General features: G+C 58.1%; 1 protein-coding gene across 1 annotated transcript; it reads left to right on the top strand.

Annotated features, from left to right (window-relative positions):
• Positions 1–302: 302 nt before the first annotated feature.
• NPTXR (neuronal pentraxin receptor) lies at positions 303–19,767 on the top strand. The gene is made up of 6 exons (XM_053919805.1): positions 303–317; positions 591–1,454; positions 12,155–12,383; positions 13,383–13,630; positions 15,232–15,411; positions 15,748–19,767. Exons 1-6 carry the CDS (start codon positions 303–305, stop codon positions 15,970–15,972), a joined length of 1,761 nt encoding a protein of 586 aa, XP_053775780.1. The 3' UTR covers positions 15,973–19,767.
• Positions 19,768–19,974: the final 207 nt, after the last annotated feature.

The raw sequence follows: 19,974 nt of genomic DNA, 5'->3' as shown, positions 1-19,974 counted from the left end.
ATCACAGGAAGATTTTTTTTTTTTGGATGGGTGTGTAGGGGAGTGAACCCTGCTCCTTCAGGAGGGTGGGTGTGGGAAGTGACAGGCAGGTGGCCATAATATAAATAGAGATTGGGCTAAAATCTCCAGTACCCCTCCTCCCGCCCTGGCCTCCCTCCTTCCTCCCCCCACGCCCACCCCAGCTCCATCCCACAGTCTGCCCGGTCAGACTGCCCAGCCCAAAGGCTACTCCCACACACACCAACGGTGTGACCTTGGACTGCGACCTGACCTAAGGGAGCCTCAGTTTCCTCATTTGTATCATGGGCATGTCCATGGTGAGGCTTCATGGGGACCGAGAGTATAGCTCACTCTGCACAGAGCGTGACACAGGGGAAACGCTCCCCGAAAGGTAGCTGTTGGCATTACCAGTTCGGGAGGGGGGCGACACTGGAGGGGAGGGGTGGGGATCACTAACAGGTCCAGCCGTGCAGCCTTCAAGTCGCCACCCTCTGACCCAGGCTCTCAGTGCCGCCACGTGCCTCTTGCTGCAGCCCCGGCGGTGCCCCCACCTCTGCGCCCGGCGCATAACGGGTGCGGGGCTGGGCTAGGGCCGGCCCGGGGGAGCCGGCGGGGCGGGGCCGCGCCCGCTCCCCCTCCCCGCCTGCCCACAGCCTTCTCCTCCTCGCGACGCCCGGGCTCACAACGGCGGCAGCAGCGGCCGTGGCAACATCTCCAGCTCCGGCTCCGGCTCCTCCCGATCCAGCCCCGCTCCGCCCCGCGCTCCCGGGCCCCGCGCCCCGACTCCGCAGCTGCGCCTGCCGGGGGCCTCCGGAGCCCCCGCCGCCCGCCTCACGCTGAAGTTCCTGGCGGTGCTGCTGGCCGCGGGCATGCTGGCGTTCCTCGGTGCCGTCATCTGCATCATCGCCAGCGTGCCCCTGGCGGCCAGCCGGGCGCGGGCGCTGCCCGGAGGCGCCGACAACGTCTCGGCCGCTTCGGGCGCCGCCGGCGCGTCCTCGGGCCCGCAGCGCAGCCTGAGCGCACTGCACGGTGCGGGCAGCTCGGCCGGGCCCCCGGCGCTGCCCGGGGCGCCTGCGGCCAGCGCGCACCCGCTGCCGCCCGTGCCCCTCTTCAGCCGCTTCCTGTGCACGCCGCTGGCGGCCGCCTGTCCGTCGGGGGGCGAGCAGGGGGACGCGGCGCTGGGCGAGCGCGAGGAGCTGCTGCTCCTGCAGAGCACGGCCGACCAGCTGCGCCAGACGGCGCTGCAGCAGGAGGCGCGCATCCGCGCGGACCAGGACACCATCCGCGAGCTCACCGGCAAGCTGGGCCGCTGCGAGAGCGGCCTGCCGCGCGGCCTCCAGGACGCCGGGCCGCGCCGCGACACCATGGCCGACGGGCCCTGGGACTCGCCCGCGCTCATCCTCGAGCTGGAGGACGCCGTGCGTGCCCTCCGGGACCGCATCGACCGCCTCGAGGTGAGCGCCACGCCCCGCGCCGCGTCGTCGGGGGAGGGGGGGCAGGCCGGGGTGGGAGGGGCCACTCGAGGGCTTTTGGGGGGTCTGGCCACCACCATCGCTCGCGGAGGGACTCTGGGGCGGGACCCCCGCGCGTATCTGATCCTTGGATTGCCCATCTATGTAAAGGGGATGATGGTTCCTTCCTCGCAGGCGAGAAGGAAGAATTCCGTTGGGCGTGCGGGCCGCAGGCTGGTACCGCGTCTAAGGCGCAGGAAAGGCTCGCTCCCGATCGGTTTTCCTCCAGGCACTTCCTTAAGCCTCGGCTTCCGTGTGTGTAAAGTGGGTATATCGGTGTCCATTTGTAGCGAGGACTGATTAAATGTGGGTGTGTAAAAACGTTTGGCACGAATTAGGAGCTCATTAAACGTCCACACCGTTCCCTTCTTTCAGACACCTCCACAGCAGCACCCCCACACACACACTCCCTATGGTCAGGGGATGGGATGCGCTGTCCCAGCGACTCAGAGTCCCTTTTGGCTCCTGCCAAAAAGCAGGGAACAGAGTGTCCCATAAGCCAAGCCGGTGTGCTCCTCACCACCTCCCACCCCCGCACCCCCCACCTGGGCTGTGGCACGGACCTGGGCAGGAGCTCAGATGGTGCCCTCCCAGCCAGGACACCTGGAAGACGGCAGCTCTGGGTGGGGACTGAGTGGAGAACAGGGTTCCATCCAGGGTTCCTCCTCCTTCTTCCACCCACCTTTTCAGACACTCCTGGCTCAAGCTAGGAGACACAAGAGGTCTGACCCAGTAGTCCACTCTTGGCGGTCATGTGATCCGAGGCCAGTGATTTCTCCTTTGAAGTTCCCAGACCCCCACCTGCCTGTGAGAACCTATTTAGGGTCCCCAGGAGAGGAGCTGGACAGACTAGGAAGAATGGGCACCAGGGAGACACTGAACACCCCCAGCCATTTACAATTTCCAGACTGCAGGGAAAGGTGTTAGCAACCAAATTGGATCTGTGAAAGGAAGGGAGAGAAAGAGGCTGCCCCCTTTCTACCTCCCCTCAACTCAAGTGCGGTTGGCAAAGGCAGAGAGAGGACAGAGGCTAGAAGGAAGAAAATGTAGGGACCCCCCCCACCCCCGGCTCTCCGTTAAATCTCTGGCTCAGCAGATGTGTGGAAGGGTGGCCGAGCTCAGGGTCCCGTAACCCTTCAGAAAGCCTGCGCTGGTGTCAGCACCCACTGCACAGCGTGTCACAGCGCCACTAGGGCGCTGTCACAGACAACCCTCTCCGCTTCCAGGTGAGAAACGTGGGTCTCCGAGGCCTCCAAAGGTGAGCCCCAGAGGCAGGAGGAAAACCCCAGGGTCTTGCCTGCCAGGCCAGCATTCCCGTCCCCCACTCCTGCTCTAGGGGATTTCTAGGATGAGAGCCAAGAGCAGGAAACAATAATAATAAACACTGCAGGTTGGCCGCAAAGGGGAGTCCGTTCCCTCCCTTGTAAAATGGGGACAATAGCAGCACCTACGTCACTGGGGCGTTAGGAGTGTTAAGTGAGTTGATCTTTGTGAAGGACCCAGAACAGTGCCTGGCAGCGGAACGCTCAGTCTGAGTGATTGCTATTTTTATCACTAAGCTATAACGTTACTAGTTTTTTATTTTTATTTATTTATTTTTTGTCCTCTCCTGAAGACATTTTTTCATTGCTTTTTAGAGGGAGAGGAAGGGAGAGAGGAAAGGAGAAAGAGGAACATCTATGCAACAGAGAAGCATCGATTGGTTGCCTCCTGTACACGCCCAGACTGGGGATAGAACCTGCAACCTAAGGATGTGTCCTGACTGGGAATTGAACCCTCGACCTTCAGTTATGGGATGATGCTCCAACCAACTGAGCCACACCATCCAGGGCACTAATTTTTTTTAAATAGTTAAAAATAAATATGGGAATGACCTCTCCTTTTAGGAATCAATTTTATTAATGTAAAAAAAAGGATTTGGTTTTCAAAACACTTCCTCTTGCCTACCCTAGCCCCTGCCCCCACACCCAGATGGCACCTGTGGTTCTTCCCATGTCTGGGGCTGGCAGGGCTGGGCTTGCCTTGGACCCATTCCCCTAGCACCTGCGCATTTGGCAAGGTGGGCTCTCCTCCGCTTAGCCTGCTGAGGTTGGGGCTATCCTGGCAGCTGGGACTTGGCACTAAGTTCGCCTGTCGGGTTGGGGGAGTTCTGGCTGCCCTACACACACCCCTCCCGCTTTCTGCGTGCAGTGCTCACGGAGAAAGAAAGGCAGGGCTGCCCACCAGGTCTTCCTTCTGAGCCTGGCTGCAGCTGGAGCCAGTCTCTTTGGGGTCTTCGAGAGGAGCTGGAGTCTGGATCCCAAAAGACATCGGGTCAGACTGTCGGTCTCAGTGGGACTCCATCTACCCATTAGACACTGTCCGCTTCTCTGTTCCCTTCTCATCCGAGATCCTCAGAGGGATGCTCCCCTGTGTTCAGGGTCTACCTTCTCTCCACGCATCTCTCTCCCATGGTGGCGCACTGATGTTGATGAATGGAATGGAACGTGTCAGTCCTGATCTCGCAGGACCCCTCTCTGACATCGGACCCCATTGGTCATTCCTCCCTACAGGTCTCCAAGCTCTTGGCTCCTGGACACCCCCCACCCCCGGCCTCTCCCCTACTCTGCTTTCCTGCCCCCTTTCAGGGTCCCCCTCCTGCGGCACTTGAACCTGTCCTGGCCTTCCTCTCACTCTCCCTGGGTGAGCTCAGCCATGCCCTGAGGCCTCCAACTCCCATCCCTCAGTGGTGCCCCGGACCAGCTACATCTCCAGCCCAGGTTTTTCTCCTGAGCTCCAGAACAATGGATCCGACTGCCCCCTCAGCCCCCCGCCCCCGGGTGTCCCACCAGCCCCCTGCCCTCATCATGTCCCAGCCTGAACTCAGGTCCTCTGCCTCTGGGGTGTGCTCTGAGGAGCCATACTAGGTTCCTCCCCCTTCCACTTGGCCTCATCTCCCTGTGGATACTTGCACAGCCTCTCACTGGTTTCTCACCCGCAGGCACACCTTCCCATCCATCCTCCTCCAGGCAGCCCCAGGGGTCGGTCATCCTTAAGGCCACCATGGGGCTCCCCTGTGGTACAGACCCCTCAGCCTGCCTCCAGGCTGCAATTGGGATCTGGCCCGTCTCCCAGGTCCTTCTTGCCTCTGCCTCGATGCCCCCTAGCATATCCATCCTCATCACTTAAGAGTGTTCTGAAAAGTGTTAAGGAGGTGCCCTCCTCCCAGAGACCCTCCCTGATCACACTCTGTCCACTTCCTACCCCACCCATACTCCCGTAATCCTCAGCACATCCCCGCCTGTCCTCACCTGGCACATTTCTGCATCACCTCTCCCCAGCCCCCAGGCCAACTGCCAAAGGGGTGGCAAGGTCACGCTGGCCCAGCCTGTCTCTCCAGCCCTCGAGTGGTAGCCATGTTTGAGGGCTTAGGAAAAATTGTCCTCCTTTCTATTTTTATTTGGGCTGCCATTGCTGTTGCTGCTAATTGGAAAAAAGTCCGAAGTTCTTTCGGAGTGGGAGATCACATTTAATTTCACCCCATCATCTGTTTTGCCGCTCCCTTTTGGTCCTTTCTCCAAATGTAGACACAGTTCCCAAGCCGAGAACAGTTCACTGCTGCTAATTAGTTTACTGACCGAGGCAATATCCAGGGTCTGTGGCAGGCTCCGCCCCCTCAGCCCCTTGAGCACGTCTGTTGATGGGGGTGTAGGCTGTTTCTCATTTTTGTTCCCGATGCTCGTTGCAGGATCAATTTCTTGCAGATAGTTGGGCTTGTTTTCCCTTTCAGTCTGTTGAATTATTTCTCTAGGCCGACGTCCCAGGAGTGGTATTACTGGGTCAGAGGGTATTGACTTCCTATGGCTGTGGCCAAGAACCACTTTCCAGAAGGGCTGGACCATTCCTGTGGCAACCAGCCATGTACATATATTCCAGTGTCCCATTTTTGCACTAATTTGTCTGTAAAATGAAACTTCAGGATGGATTTCAGCAGTAATTCTTTGACATAAACCACATCCTTCGCCCAGCCTAGCAAGGTGGTCTCCTCCTTCCCTCTTGGAGAGCGAGCCACGGTAAGGAGCCCCTGGTGGCAGTCACAGAAGACCCTGCACTCACAGCAATTATAGCTCCCCCCGAGCGCTTACCGTGCATCACTGTACATTCTCACTTAATCCTCATAAAGTCTCCCCCTCTCACAGGTGAAAAAACCAAGGTTCAGAGAGGTTAAGAAACTGGCCCAGAGTCACACAGCAGTGGCATCAGGATTTGACCCTGTGGGTATCTGGCTCCGGAGTACTTGTTCTTCGTCATTAGCTCTAGAGCATCTGGAGGGGCCGGATCTCAACCACCTTCAGGAGAATGAGAAAGACAGGGGAGGGCAGGGGCTACTGCTGGATAGTGCCCCCAGCCATTTCTGCAGCAGAGTGCCCAGAGCCAGAGCCGTGAGGGTGAGTGAGTGAGGGCCAGTCCTCAAAGGCGCATCTGGCTGGCTGGCAAGGTAATCAGGAGGGTCCCATGGGAGCCTCATTGATAACAATAACAACACCGAGAAGTAACATTCGTAGGCACTTACAGCATATGGATTAGCTGATGCAGTCTTCAGCCCTATGCAGTAGGGCCAGGGGTGTCCGACCTGCGGCCCATCACAAAACCATAAATTTACTTAAAACGTTATGAGATTTTTTTGTGTGTAATTACATATCGAAATGTACTTAATGGGTGGCCCAAGACAACTTCTCTTCCGGTGTGGCCCAGAGACGCCAAAAGGTTGGACGCCCCCCTGACTGGTGGGCTACATGCTCACAGATAAGGAAGTGGAAGCCCAGAGAGTCTGGAGGAACCAAAGCAGGTGGGCCGGCTGCTCCCCAAACACATTTCAGCTGGAGATAGGCTCTGTAGAAGGAAGGGCAAGTGGCATAAAGTTGAGTTCTTTTTGCTTGTGACTTTAGGCTAATTGCTTTTCCTCTTTGGGCCTCAGTTTTTCGATCTTTAAAATGGGTTTTCCGCCCTGGCTGGTGTGGCTCAGTGGACTGAGTGCTGGCCTGCAAACCAAAGGGTTGCAGGTTTGATCCCCAGTCAGGGCACATGCCTGGGTTACAGGCCAGGTCCCCAGTAGGGGACGTGCGTGAGAGGCAACCACACAACGATGTTTCTCTCCCTTTCTTTCTCTCTCCCTTCCCCTTTCTCTAAAAGTAAATAAATAAAATAAAATGGGTTTTCCGTGCTGTTAACGTTCTCGCGAACATGGTGAACGTTCCTAAAACCTGCCGGCCTCTCGGTAAAAAAGTGTGGCAAGCATCAACCCCACAAAGTAACCCAGTACAAGAAGGGCGAGGATTCTCCCTACACATAGGGGAAGCGGCGTTATGACAGGAAGCAGGGTGGCCGTGGCAGGCAGACTAAGCCGATTTTCCGGAAAAAGGCTGAAATGACAAAGAGGGTGGTGCTGAGGCTTGAATGCGTCGGGCCAACTGCAGATCTCAGAGAGCTCTGGCTGCTCAGAGACCCGGTGCTCTGAACTGCGAGGAGATGCAAAGAGAAAGGGCCAAGTTCTAAGCTTTGTGTTTTGTTTTATGATGTGACAATAAAATCATGAGGATGTGTTCAAAATAAAATGCAGGGAAGGAGGGGCTAGGTTTGGTCCAGGCCCTTTGCTCTCTAAATTATGAGCTGTTGGGCAGTTGCCCCCTGACTAGGAATCGTGGGGTGGGAGGGACATATGTGTGCACCCCAAAGCTTCCATTCACCCACTCCCAGACCTTCGGCTTCCCAGTAATCTGCAGATAAACACAACGACTTAGAGAATCTACTGGTGCCTTTTCCAAAGTCTACTGGTTGCTTTTACTTTTTTCTTATATTGCTGCCCCTTCTGGAAGTTTCTGCTCTGTGGGGGCTGGTTCCCCTGACCTGCCTCCTCGGCCATGAAGGGGGCCAGCAGAGTGCGGCAACAGAGGGTCTGCGCATTGGCCTTTTGTTTGAGGACATAGAACCTCAGTGCCCGCCTGCCACCTGCAGACCCCGCTGGCCTCCCCCCACTGTGGCTGGCCCCCGCCCCATCCAGGTGGAACACCACACGGGGGAGCCCTTCACCCCTACTTCTGCCAGGGTGGCACCTTCGTTCTAGCAAGAAACCTGGTGTTTTAAGTCCCAGCTCTGCCACCCGCTTGCTGTGATCTTTGAAAATTTCTCCTCTCTGATCCTCAGTTTCCCCATCTGTCAAATGGGGGGTGGGCAGGACCCCCTGCTCTGTCATTCTCCCTGGGAGACCTTCACTGCGGAGGAGACCAGCTGCTCCAAGCCGGGCAGGCGCTGCGGCGCGGAGGGCAGGGCCTTCCCTGCCGGACTTTTTTTTTTCCCCAACTGTGTGTTACATTCAAGATGTGTAAGAGTTCACATATCTTACTTGTGAAAGACACACATCGTAAGTGCGCAGCTCAGTGAAAACGTATGTATGGAGACAGCCGGAAAGCAGCTCCCAGAATCAGAGCACTGCCAGGGCCCCAGAAGGCTCCTGTATGGCCCCCCAAATCCATACTACCCTCAAAGCTTCCACGAGTCTGCTTGTCAGTCACCACAGATCAGCTTTGCCCATGTTTGCGCTTCGTTCAGATGGACTCAGACCATCGCACCCTTGTGTCTGGTGTTTTCATCGCGTCTGACACTCGACCAGGGCGCACGCCCCAGTGGTCTGCGGTTTCCCAGTGCCGCGTAGGGTTTCTCTGTGCGCATGCGCCGTCGTTGACTTACCCATTCCTCTTATGGGTGGGCACGTGGGTTGTTTCTGGTTTGGGGTTAGAACAAGTGAAGCTGCCGTGAACGCCCCGGTGGGGTATTTTGGTGGCTGTGAGCCCTCCTTTCTCCCAGCTGCGTCCCCAGGAGTGGGATGGATTCAGAGTTAGGAGGTGCTGCCAAACACTGTCCCGAAGTGGCAGCGAGCGTGTGCACACCCACCCGCCTGCGTGTGGGTCTCGCCAGTGTTGGTGTGGTCATTTTAAAACGGTTCCTCATTCTGGTGGGTGTGTGGCGCACTCATGGTGCTTTTAATTCGTATTTCTCTGATGACTCATGAAATTGAGCATCTTTTCTCTGTTCTTTGGCCATTCTGCGAAGTCCCTGCCTGTGGGAGGTGGGACGGGGTCAGGAGTGGGCAATCCTCAGTGAGTGAAAGTGGGGTTTCCCCAGGACAAATTTGGGTGCGTGATCCCCACCGAATTCTGGAGACAGCACTTACAAAGTGGAAGCACTTACGTATGTACCCCCCACACACACCCCTCAGTGGACTCAGGGGAAAGTAAGGTTCAGAGAGGCAGGGTGACTTGCCCAAGGCCACACAGAACAGCAGAAGCTGAGCAAAGACCACAGCCAGGACCTTCTGTTAAAATGGACTGAGGGGAGGAGCCTCAGCCTTTGCTGCAGATTTCCGACCAGGGCCCAGAAGGTGTGTGGGCAGGCAGGGCCTGAGGGGGAATTCTGTGGCCTTCTCAATGCATTAGCTTCGCGGGGAGTACTTAGAGGGAGAGGCAGGGGTCCCTGGGGCTGGGGTGTCCTATCACTTCCTCTGGGGCCTCAGAGCTGCCCCACTGCCAGCCCCAGACGCCCACCGCGAGAGAGGGCCACCACTGTCCCGCATTTGCATTTACCTCTCCAGGCATTTCTTCATGCTTTTACAAACACGTGATCAGATTTTGAGTCTTTGCGACTTTATTTTAATGGTATCTCACTGTTCCTCTGTCACTGGCTTTTTTTCTCAATATAATGATTAAACAAAAAGATTTATGGTTGGAGGTGGAGAAGGACTGGTCCCTTCAAGAGATATTTGAGTATATTATTGATGATAATTACTGACGTTTACCTAGCACTTCACGTGCCACCTCTACTCCCAGGGCATTACATCTATTGACTCATTTAATTCTCATCACAATGCTATAAGATATTATTATTATTATTATTACTGATGGGATGGGGAAACTGAGGCACAGCAGCTTTTCCTAACAAAGTCCAGGGCTGTTGGAGCCAGAGTGCCGGCCCGGGCAGACTTACAGAGGACTTGAGGGATGACCGGATGGGGGAGGTGAGGAGACCTGACCCATACCGCTGCTGCCCCAGGAGCTGGGCCCGTGCTGTCCCAGGCCGGGGGCACTGTGCAGAGGGTGGGGCCCTGACCCTGAAGCCAGCACCATCCCTCTGCTCCCCGAGGGAAAGGAGCAGTCCCCACCTGGGGATGAGATGGTTGGATCCTCCTCACTCCCCCAGCCTTGGAGCCACCCTGCATGGGCATGTCCCTCCGCAAAGCTGCCCCAAAGCACCCCCTGACACAGACCACCTAACCTCCCCACCCTCGAGTGCCACCCGATCCTCTTCTGTGGGCCCTTGGGGCAGGCAGGGCAGCCAGCACGGCGCCGTCTTGGCAGACCGGCAAACTGACCGCTAGGGGAGAATAGAAGAATGGAAGGAGGCTCTGGAATCTGAAGGGCCTGGGCTGGGGTCCCGGCCTTGTCACTTCACAGCTTGGGGACCTTCAGCAACTGTCTTCACTTCTCTGAGCCTCAGTTCCCTCATCTGGAAAGTGGGCTTCATTCCTCCGGGTTGCTGGGAGGGGCTGGGAGGTGTTTGCACAGTGCTCCCTCACTGCAGAGCCGGCCCGCAGTGCGTGACCATAAGGACGGCCGCCGCTTACTGTTGGGTGCTAATGGGCCCGGCACATGGGTGCTGAGCTGGACGAAAGCCCTGGGCTCTGCGTCCAGACTCCAAACACATATAGCACATCACGCCCTGGGCCCCCAGCACAACACCCAGTGGGTTCTGAGCCCCCACTTTCCTGCCTCATCGGGACCCGAGTGGGGCTGAGGGCTTCATCCTCTCCCCCACCATCTTGGGCTAGGGGCCCACTTGGCATCAGGCCGGGAGCCCACGCGGCACAGCCCGCACCCGAAACAGATGGGGCAGTGAGGGGGGCGCAGTCATGTTCCTCTGATTCAGACGCTGGGGTGGGGAGGGGGCCACACACAATCCGTGAGCCCACCTCCTCCCCCGCCTTCCTGCTGGCGGCAGAGCTGGTGGCTCTGATAAAAGAACAGCTTGCTCGCCCACCTCCGTCGGCTGCACCGTTTCTCCCTGCAACGGCGTCTGTGTAAATAGCACCCCACGTCCTGTTCCCTCCTGGCAGGGCTGGCTCCCTCCTCGAGAGGAGGACGCTTTGCTAGAGACAGAAGGCTTTGGCTCCAGAGGCGTCAGCTTTGCCCAGGCCCATCGCACAAAACTCAAAAGGGTCTGCCTCAGTTTCCTCATCTGTAAAATGGGGACACTAACAGTACCAACAAAAGTGAGTGAGTGGATGTAAGGGTTCATGAGCAAAAATACGTGTCAAGTGCCAAGGATGGGCCTGGCACACTCTTTCAGAGGTGTGCCCCTCACAGCAAGCGTGGCGCAGTGGAAGGAGGGAAACTGAGGACCCCAGCCGCGGCCCTTCCAGCACTGAGCGGGAATGCACTCTCTGAGCCCGTGCCTCAGGTCAAGGTTTCCTGGCAGTCCAGCCACCGCAAACGCAGTGCGTGGCTGGCCCTGTCCCTCCGTGGGCCATCTGTGGTCAAGGGAAGGTTCTGGAGGTAGCAGCTCCCTGTCAACCAATGTGTTACAGTTCACATTCTGCTTTTACAGTCCTGGGCGGCCTTTACTTCCTTCCATCCATCTACCCTGGGATGGGCAGAGCGGGGCCAGCGGTCCCTTTTTACAGGAGGGGAAGCTGAGGCATTGGGTTTAGTCAGCACTGGAGTCAGGATGCCTAGGACCCTGGGGAGTGGGAAGGAGCCTTCCGGACAGTGAAGGTGAGTATAACGGGGATCAAGGTGAGCCCACCTACCCCCATTTCGGGGTGGCGTGGCAGAACGGAGCATCAGTCCCCCCAACTCCTCAGCCCTAGACAGTAATTGCAATAAACAGGCTGTGCTCACTAGCATTTACTGCTGAATCACCCCCACAAACCTTCTAAATAGGTACAGTTGCCTGTGCTGCATGTAAGCAGCCCAGGGTTCAGAGAGGTAGAGGCATTTGCTTAGGGTCACACAGCAGGTTGGTCCTCTAGCTGGATTTGAACCCTGGGCTGTCTGACTCCAGAATTGGTGATATTACCCACACACCACCCTGGATGGCAGGACTAGAGCGCTATTCCAGAAGCCCCTGGGTCTGCCCGGCACCCAAACAGAGCCCTGCCCTGTCGCAGAGAAGCTTGGCAAGCGAGAAAGTGGAGACTAACAGCCAGTGCACACCCTTCCAGTTATGGGGGGTCAGCTGTGGCCGTGAACTCCGACTGCATGTTAGAACCCCCAGGAGCTTTTCCAGAGCGCCACAGCCAGTCCCCCACCTGCCATTGGCTGAGTTGTCCTGAGGGCAGGAGCCAGCTGCTCTGAGCTGGCCAGCACACACCTGCCTGACCTCGGTTGGTCAGGCCAGATTTGAATCCTGAGCTATCTGACTCTGTGATCTAAAGCAGCTCTGCTAGACACCCAGTTTGCTGCCTGAAGCTGGTATTAGTGGCTTCATTTTGCATATGGGGAAGCTGAGGCCCACCTATGTCACTCAGCAGAGGTGGTGGGCTCTCTGAGCCCTGTGTCCCTTCCCTTCCTCCCTCCAAGTGACCTTACATGCCCCATTCTCTGCCCCTTAAGCAGCAGGAGCTCCCAGCCCGAGTGAACTTCTCAGCTGCCCCCGCTCCCGCACCCGCGGTGCCCACCGCCCTGCACTCCAAGATGGATGAACTGGAGGGGCAGCTGCTGGCCAAGGTGCTGGCCCTGGAGAAGGAGCGTGTGGCCCTCAGTCACAATAGCCACCGGCAGCGGCAGGAGGTGGAGAAGGGGCTGGACGCCCTACGTGACCGCGTTGCTGAACTGGAGCACGGTGGGTCCTGGGCCCCGCAGGGGGTGGAGCAGGCGGGTCCTCAGGAGGGTCCTCAGGGTGGCAGACTCCCTGGAAAAGCATTTCCGTGCTCTCCGGAGGCTAAAGACAGGCCAGTGGGGAGGAGGCTGTGGAACACAGGAGAGTGGGCGTAATCAGTGGCTCCGTTACCATCTTTATTCTTATTTTCTCACACATCGTGTATGGGGAGTGGGCTCAGGGCTTGGCACATCAGCTAGCTGGCTTACTCCTCCCAAACTGCCAAGGGACGGTACTGCTGTCGTCCCCACTGCACAGATGGGAAAACTCACACTCAGAGGGGTCGAGTGACTCGCCCAAGGTCACACAGCCAGTAAGGAGTGGGTCTAGACTTCAGACCAGGTCTGACTCCAAAGTCCGTGCATTTAACCACCCCACAAAATAGCACCTTCAATGAATCAGAGGTTTGTCATCTGATTAACATCTGGGCCTGGCACCGCCAAGGGGGTCAGGGAAACATGAGGTAACGGCCAGTGAACAGCTGTGAGCATCAGGAGACCTAGCAACCCGCTGTCATGGACTCGCTCTGTGACTTCGGATGTTTGCTTCCTTTCCCCAGACCTCATTTTCCTCATCTGAAAAGTACAGATTTAGGGATCATAAGCCCTCAGGGACATTTCATCTTTGAAACCTCATGAGGATCACCCTTAACAGGCTTATGGACAAGTTGGAGTGCCAGGGAAAACCATGAGCAAATGCCTGGGACCAGCTTAGATATTGGACAGGAGTTCTGGAGAAAGAAATCCAGGAGGCTTCCTGGAGGAGGGAGGCCTCAAGCTCGTCCTGAACGCAGAGGTGAAGACTGAATTTTGGAGTGAAGGGTCTGTAGCAGGGGCACAGCTGAAGGGAGGCATGGCAGATCCTAGGGACTAGTAGCCCCCATTCTGAAGTGTGCCCTACTGACCCCACCCTCACCAGTGTCCATTGACTCCCCCCCGGTTCCACTTTGCCCACCCCCTTCAGGGTCCTCAGCCTACAGCCCCCCTGACGCCTTCAAGATCAGCATCCCCATTCGCAACAACTACATGTACGCCCGCGTGCGGAAGGCGCTGCCCGAGCTCTACGCCTTCACCGTCTGTGTGTGGCTGCGGTCCAGGTCGGGTGGCACTGGCCAGGGCACCCCTTTCTCCTACTCGGTGCCAGGGCAGGCCAATGAGATTGTGCTGCTGGAGGCGGGCCACGACCCCATGGAGCTGCTGATCAATGACAAGGTCAGTGGGGGTGGGCAGAGCTGGACAGATGGGAGGCAGGGGTCACCCTTCCAGGAACACCACCCTGTGCTGGGCCCCACATATGCGGGCCCTTTCCATTCTCCTGCTCACATGCCAAGCCAGGCTGGGGTCTGGAAACACAGTGATAAGCCAGACCTGGGGCTGGCTGAAGAGGGGCTTGTGTCCACGAGAGGCTGGAAGTGTGGCACTCCATTTACAGGGGAGGCACGTGAGGCTCACAGAAATTTTGTGACTTCCCCAAGGACCTACCTATGGAGAGGCGCCTCCCAGAACCCACTGAAATCCTCTTAGCAGGAGGTGCCTCTTCTGGGTGCCCTGGAAGAGGAGGAAGGAGATGGGGCCAGGGGACAATGAATTTTTTCTGCGACCCGGTTGGTCCTGAGAAGACCTGGGAAGGTGGACTGCATCTAGATCCCACTAACCCTGTTCCCCTCACATGCTCCCGGGCTGTGCATCCTTGGCCCCGCCTACAGTCAGTGCTCAGTTCTTAGCAGAAATTCAGCACCCTGGACAGGACACAGCACACAGATCCCAGGAACCTCTGGAGTCCTTCCAGAGCCAACCTCCCAGGCTACTCGCAGTCCCCCGGTATCCCGGCCTGTAAGCGTTTGCTCCCGCCGTGCTCCCCACGTGGTTTGCCTTGCAGCGGACGGTCAGAATGCATCGCCATCCAGATGTGCTTAGACTCCATGTCTCCCGTTCCCGCAGCCCCCTCCCTCTTCCTCTGGGCCTTTATCGCCTCTGCAGGTCCCGAATGGCCCCTGTGTTATTTTGTCCCTGAAGCCCTTCCCTGCTGTGCAGACTCAGCTCATGTGCAGCTAGGACCAGGTTCAAATCCCCAGTGTCCAGAACAAGGCCTGGCGCCAAGTAGGCTTCAGAGAACGTTGCATTACATGGCGATCTCAGAGAGCAGGAGATGAAAGAGCCCTTTGGGAGCTCCAAATCCACAGGCCTCAAGTGCCCTTCGTCTGACCGGCAAACGCTAATCAATCAGCAGCAGCTTCAGAAGATTCTGAGGCTGAGTTCATGATTGATTAGCCATGTCTGCCTTGGGTAGCCGAGGAGGAGGTGGCTGCACATTTGCCATCCCTTTCCTGACCTCCTCACTTTACAGATGAGGAAACTGGGGCCAGGGAGGAAAGTGCAGCCTCTCCGGGTCCCACAGGGGGTTGGTTGGCAGAGCCAGGGCCCGGCCTGAGTCCAAGGCATGTTCCACGCAAGCACACTGCCTGTACTTCTCCAGCCAGCTGTGTGCCGGGCACTGTGTGAGGTGTGCAGGGAGAGGTAGGATTGGAGATGCAGCTCCTGACCCACGTGATCTGGCCAGCCTGTTAGTGAGCAAACTACCTGGAGACAAAGAAGACCAAACCAGCACCGACTAGTCCCTTGTGGTCTGCGTGAAGCTGCCTGGTTAGGTCGGGCAAAGAGGACAGAGTGGTGGGGAAGGCGCTGGGCTGGGAGGAAGGGGAGGACCAAGCCTTGGGTCAGTCCCTAGAAGGGAGGACACGGGTCTCCTTACCCCACTGCTCCAGCCTCAGGCCTTGTGACCTCTCACCTGGGGCTGGGGAATCTGTGTCCAGGTGGCCCAGCTGCCCCTGAGCCTGAAGGACAACACCTGGCACCACATCTGCATTGCCTGGACCACACGGGACGGCCTGTGGTCTGCCTACCAGGATGGGGAGCTTCAGGGCTCCGGTGAGAACCTGGCTGCCTGGCACCCCATCAAGCCTCATGGGATCCTTATTCTGGGCCAAGAGCAGGTACGGCTCAGGGATATCCGGGCTTGAGCCCCAAGTGGATATCCTACCACCCCCCAGGGCCCCTGAGGAGGAAGGGCTAGGCAGAGGGACCCTGAAAGTGCAGCAGCGACCACTCAGTCTGACCCAGCCATTCTGCAGACGGTTGGGCATGAAGACCCTGGCAGAGCAGAGAGGGGCCCAAGGAGCTAGGGCCTTAGGGGTGGGGCTAGAGCCGTGGGGGCGTGGCTTCAGCTAGGTGTGGGGGTTGGGGAGCCCTGACTCCCTGAGTCTGCCTGCCTATCTGTTCCGCTCTCTCACTCCATGTTTCTCTCCTTTTTCTCTGCTCCCTTCGCCCAGGATACCCTGGGAGGCCGGTTTGATGCCACCCAGGCCTTTGTGGGTGACATTGCCCAGTTTAACCTGTGGGACCACGCCCTGACACCTGCCCAGGTCCTGGGCATTGCCAACTGCACTGCGCCGCTGCTGGGCAATGTCCTGCCCTGGGGAGACAAGCTGGTGGAGGCCTTCGGGGGTGCAACGAAGGCCGCCTTCGATGTCTGCAAGGGGAGGGCTAAGGCATGAGGGGCCACCTCGTCCAGGGCCCCTCCCTTGACTGCCAATCTGGGGACCTTACAGGAAAGGAGGCACCTTCCCTCCCAGCCCACCCACACACTGGCCTCCCCTCCTGCTCCACTGCTGGCCACGCCTCTCATTTCCCAATCCCCCTTAACCCACACCTCCAGAATGCCCTGCCCCTGCCATGGCTGTCCCCTGATCTCGACTGGATGGGGACAATAAGCCAAGTCAATAAGCCAAGCCTGGGCGGGGGAGCAGTGCCCGTGGCTCTGCCCACCATCCTGTCATTACGCCCCGGCCGTCTCCTACCCCGCCATGCTCCGTCAACCACATCTGACTCCACCGATGCCAACAGCATCCCCATGGGGCTGCATATGGGGGACCGCCCACTGCCTCAGTGGCAGGGAGGCCATCCACCCCCTGTCCCCATGCACCTTCCCCTTCAGGGCCACAGCAGGCTGCAGAGCAGTCCCTCCAGCTGAGAAGGGGATGACGGGGACATAGGAGACTCTGACTCATCCCTCCTCCATCTTTCCACCAGCTGACAGTCAAGGGTAGTGGGATCTTGATGGACCCGCTCCCCCACGGCCCCACCCATACCCACACCTCTCTTCCTCCTCTTTCCTTGTTTCTTTGTGTGCAGTGGGTTGAATGTTGGTTCCATGCCCATCCCAACCCCACCTCAGTTTCCAGGACATTTCCTCCCGGGCTCTAGCCTGGAGGGTTAGGGACCAAGACCTCACCCACAGCTGTGTCCACTGCTGGCATGGTCATTTCTCCCTCTTTGTGGCCGGGACAGGGCCTGGGCCACTTCAGCCTGAGCTGGAAGCAGCATGAGGCAGAGGCTCTGTGCCCCAGGGGACCCACACCACCTCCCCTTGGCATGGTCCTGCAGCCTCTGAGGAGGGAGGAAGAAGCCGAGTGAGCAGGGAGAGGCATAGGGTGGTGTGCAGAGTGCTGCATGAGAAGGAGCAGCCCTGGTCCTAGCCAGCTCTGCTGTGTGGCCTTCTCCCAGTCCCTGCCCTCTCTGGGCTAGCCTTCCTCCTTTGTGAGAAAACGTGAGACAGTCTGTGATTTCAGGTGGATAGGGTGGGACAGGCCTGACAACTTCCATGGTGACCGAAGGGCATCACAGGGGCAGGTCCTGGGACTGGGCAGCGTGTGGGATCTGGCTAGGCAGGGGTCGGGGTCAGCAGCTGGCTCCAGAGGGTCAGAGGAGAGGGCCAGGAGCAAGGTAGACCGACCTCATGTGCAGATTATAAGAATCATCTCTTCTGGATACCCACCCCCACCAGCCTGGCACTGTTGCCTGAGTGTGTCTCAATGGGCGAGTGGCTTCCTGTCCCCACCCTTGAGTCCTCACCAGCTTCCCCAGGAGAGTAGAAGAATGTCAGAGCTGAGAAAGCCATGCAGTCTGATCCCTACTTATGCAGATAGGGAAGAGCTCAGAGAGGGCAAGTGACTTGCACAGGACCACCCAGCACCACGGGGCAGAGCCAGGATTAGGACCCAGCGCTCCGACTCCCTCTTCGGTGCTTTTCCCCCCACACCGTACTGCCAGCCCACGGGGGTCTGAGTGTAGCCTACACCTGGTGGGTGGACATTTGAGAGATCAGAATGCTTTCCAACATGACCACTGGAACATCTCCCTTTATGAAATACATCTTGGCATCCCCTACCCCCTGGGAGGCGTGATCCCAGGCACCCTGGCAGGAACGGAGAGCTGGGAATGCAGGGGCCCCTTCACTGCCCGCCATCGACCCGGTCTGGGCAGCTGCACGCTTCCTGACTTAAGTGGGCATGGATGCATTTTGCCCGTTTTGTTCCCTGCCTCTGCCCCCCACTGCTACCTAGCCTGAGGCCTGTGTAAGAGCTGGGGCTGTGGAGGCTTTTCTGAGACTGGCCTCCAGCCTGAGATCCTTGCTTCCGTTTCAAGAGCACAAACAGACCTTTCAGCACCTCGGGCCCAACTCCCCTCTGAAGGACCTGGGAGAAGGAGCCACAGTACCACAGCCAGAACCTGTGAGATCTCAGTTGCCCTGGTAACGGCCAATGACGTCAGCCCTCATGCTGGGTCCAGTGTCTCGTAGTGACATCCGCTGTTGCTGGGGTGATGGCGGTATTTGGAACTTAGATTTCAGGGACACTGGACGCTGGGCTTTGTTGGGTTTCTATTTTTGTTCTTAAGGAAGCAGCTTTTGTGGAGGGCTTGGGGGCAAGAAAGGGTCTTAGGATAGAGGTGGCAGAAGGTGTGTGATCACTTGAGCCCACCCAGAGAACGCCCCAAGTCCTTTATCCTCTGTCTTGGTCATGATGAGACACCAGTGCACCTGGTCAGCCCTCCGGAGGGGTGGGGCAAACTGGAGGTGTCGGGGTGCAGGCCCTGAGTCTGGGCCGTGGTGAGTGGCCTGCATGCCCATTTCTATCCCAGAAAAACAGAGGCTCCACAGGCCCCACCCCTTCATGCATAGCCCAGTGCCTGCTGTTTGGGCTCCAGCTTTGCTCTTCAGCCACTCCCCGGCACAGCCGAGGAGGCAGGGGAAGAGGACCCAGAAGTGGGGCTCAGTTGCGTCCCCGAGCTGCTCTCATCACACAGCGACGCAGGCGCTGTGCTGAGCACCTTATGGGCACCCTCTGGTCTAGCCTCATGCTGGGGCTCTTAGCCCCTCGCACACGTGAGGAAGCGGGAGCCCAGAGAGGTTAAGTAACCTGCCCGCTGTCCATCAGCCAGCCCAGAGTTCAAACCAAAAGCAGGTTTCTTCGAGAGCCCACCCTCAGCCCAGGGGACAGTCACTCCCACACTGTGTGGAGTGGAATTCGGGCACCATTGCTCCTTGTGAGTTTTGGCCTAAAGGAATGGGCCTGCCCCCTTCACCGCCCCTCAGAGTTTGAGGTGGAGGAAGAGGCCCGGCATGGGCCTGCCCCAGGGCCAGGGTCCCATGGGGGAGGCTGTGGGAGGGGTCTCAGTCCCTTCCGGGAACATGTCCCTGTGCAGCGGGCTCCCCGCCTCCACTGGCGGGAATTCCGGGGGAGCTGAAAGGTGGACTGTCTCCCAAGAGCGCCGCGCAGGGCAGGGGAGGAAGCATTTCTCAGACTCCTGCTTCGGGCAGGGCTCTGCTCCAGGTGCTCCAGCTCTGACCTGCCAGATTTTCCCACCTCTGTGGCATGTCGTGCCCCCGGGCAACCTCCCACGGGGGCAGATCACCTTGCCGCATTGTGCATGACCTCGGTCCACAGGTTTGGACAGAAGGGCTCTTAGAGGGGGTCGAAGCCCTCATTTTACGTGTAAGGACAGTGGGGCCCACAGAGGGTGAGTGGCCCCAGGGGCCACGCAGCCAGGACACTGGGAGACCTGAACCCAGCTTTCCGACTCTACAGTAAGTGCTCTCTCCACAACACAGTGGCCCCCTCTCTCCAGAACTGTCCCCCCTTTTCTGTTTCCCTGAACCCTTGCCCTAAACAAACTGGGGAAGGGGCCCCTTCCCAGACATGGGGTCATTTTCTTTACCTCCTTTGTCCCAGCTGCCAGCTACCCCAAACCCTCCCTGCCCCATGACCCCTGACCTCTGACCCTGCTGAGTGGAGAAGAGGTGCACGTGGGCCCAGACTGAGCAGTGAGCAAGCACGTCAAGCTGTTGGACACTGTGAGATTAGTGCCCCCTACTGGTGACCCACCCCCTCCCGCCCTCCTGGCCCAATTTTGTACATAAAGTGACATGAGATGCAATGTGTGTGTGATACATCATGGATTTTTGTTACTTTTCTGTTTTTGTAAATTTGAATGTTCAAAATAAACGTGATGTTTAACTCTGAGGCTCTTCTTGCAAGGCTGGGGCCACCCTGGGAAGGGGCAATGAAGGGCAGGAAGGAGGCAGCTACTTGGGGCAGGACAGTGGGCAAAGACAGGAGGTACCACCTTGGTGTCCCACAGCCTCACCGAACCCAACCTACCCCCCAACTTGACAGGTTCTGCCAGGACCCGGGTACAGATGTTCCCGCTCCCCAGGA

Source organism: Desmodus rotundus, chromosome 3 (assembly GCF_022682495.2).
Source record: "Desmodus rotundus isolate HL8 chromosome 3, HLdesRot8A.1, whole genome shotgun sequence".
NCBI classification, from domain to species: Eukaryota; Metazoa; Chordata; class Mammalia; order Chiroptera; family Phyllostomidae; genus Desmodus; species Desmodus rotundus.
The sequence above is the reverse complement of the archived record's forward strand: the minus strand, read 5'-3'. Positions and strand labels throughout refer to the sequence as shown.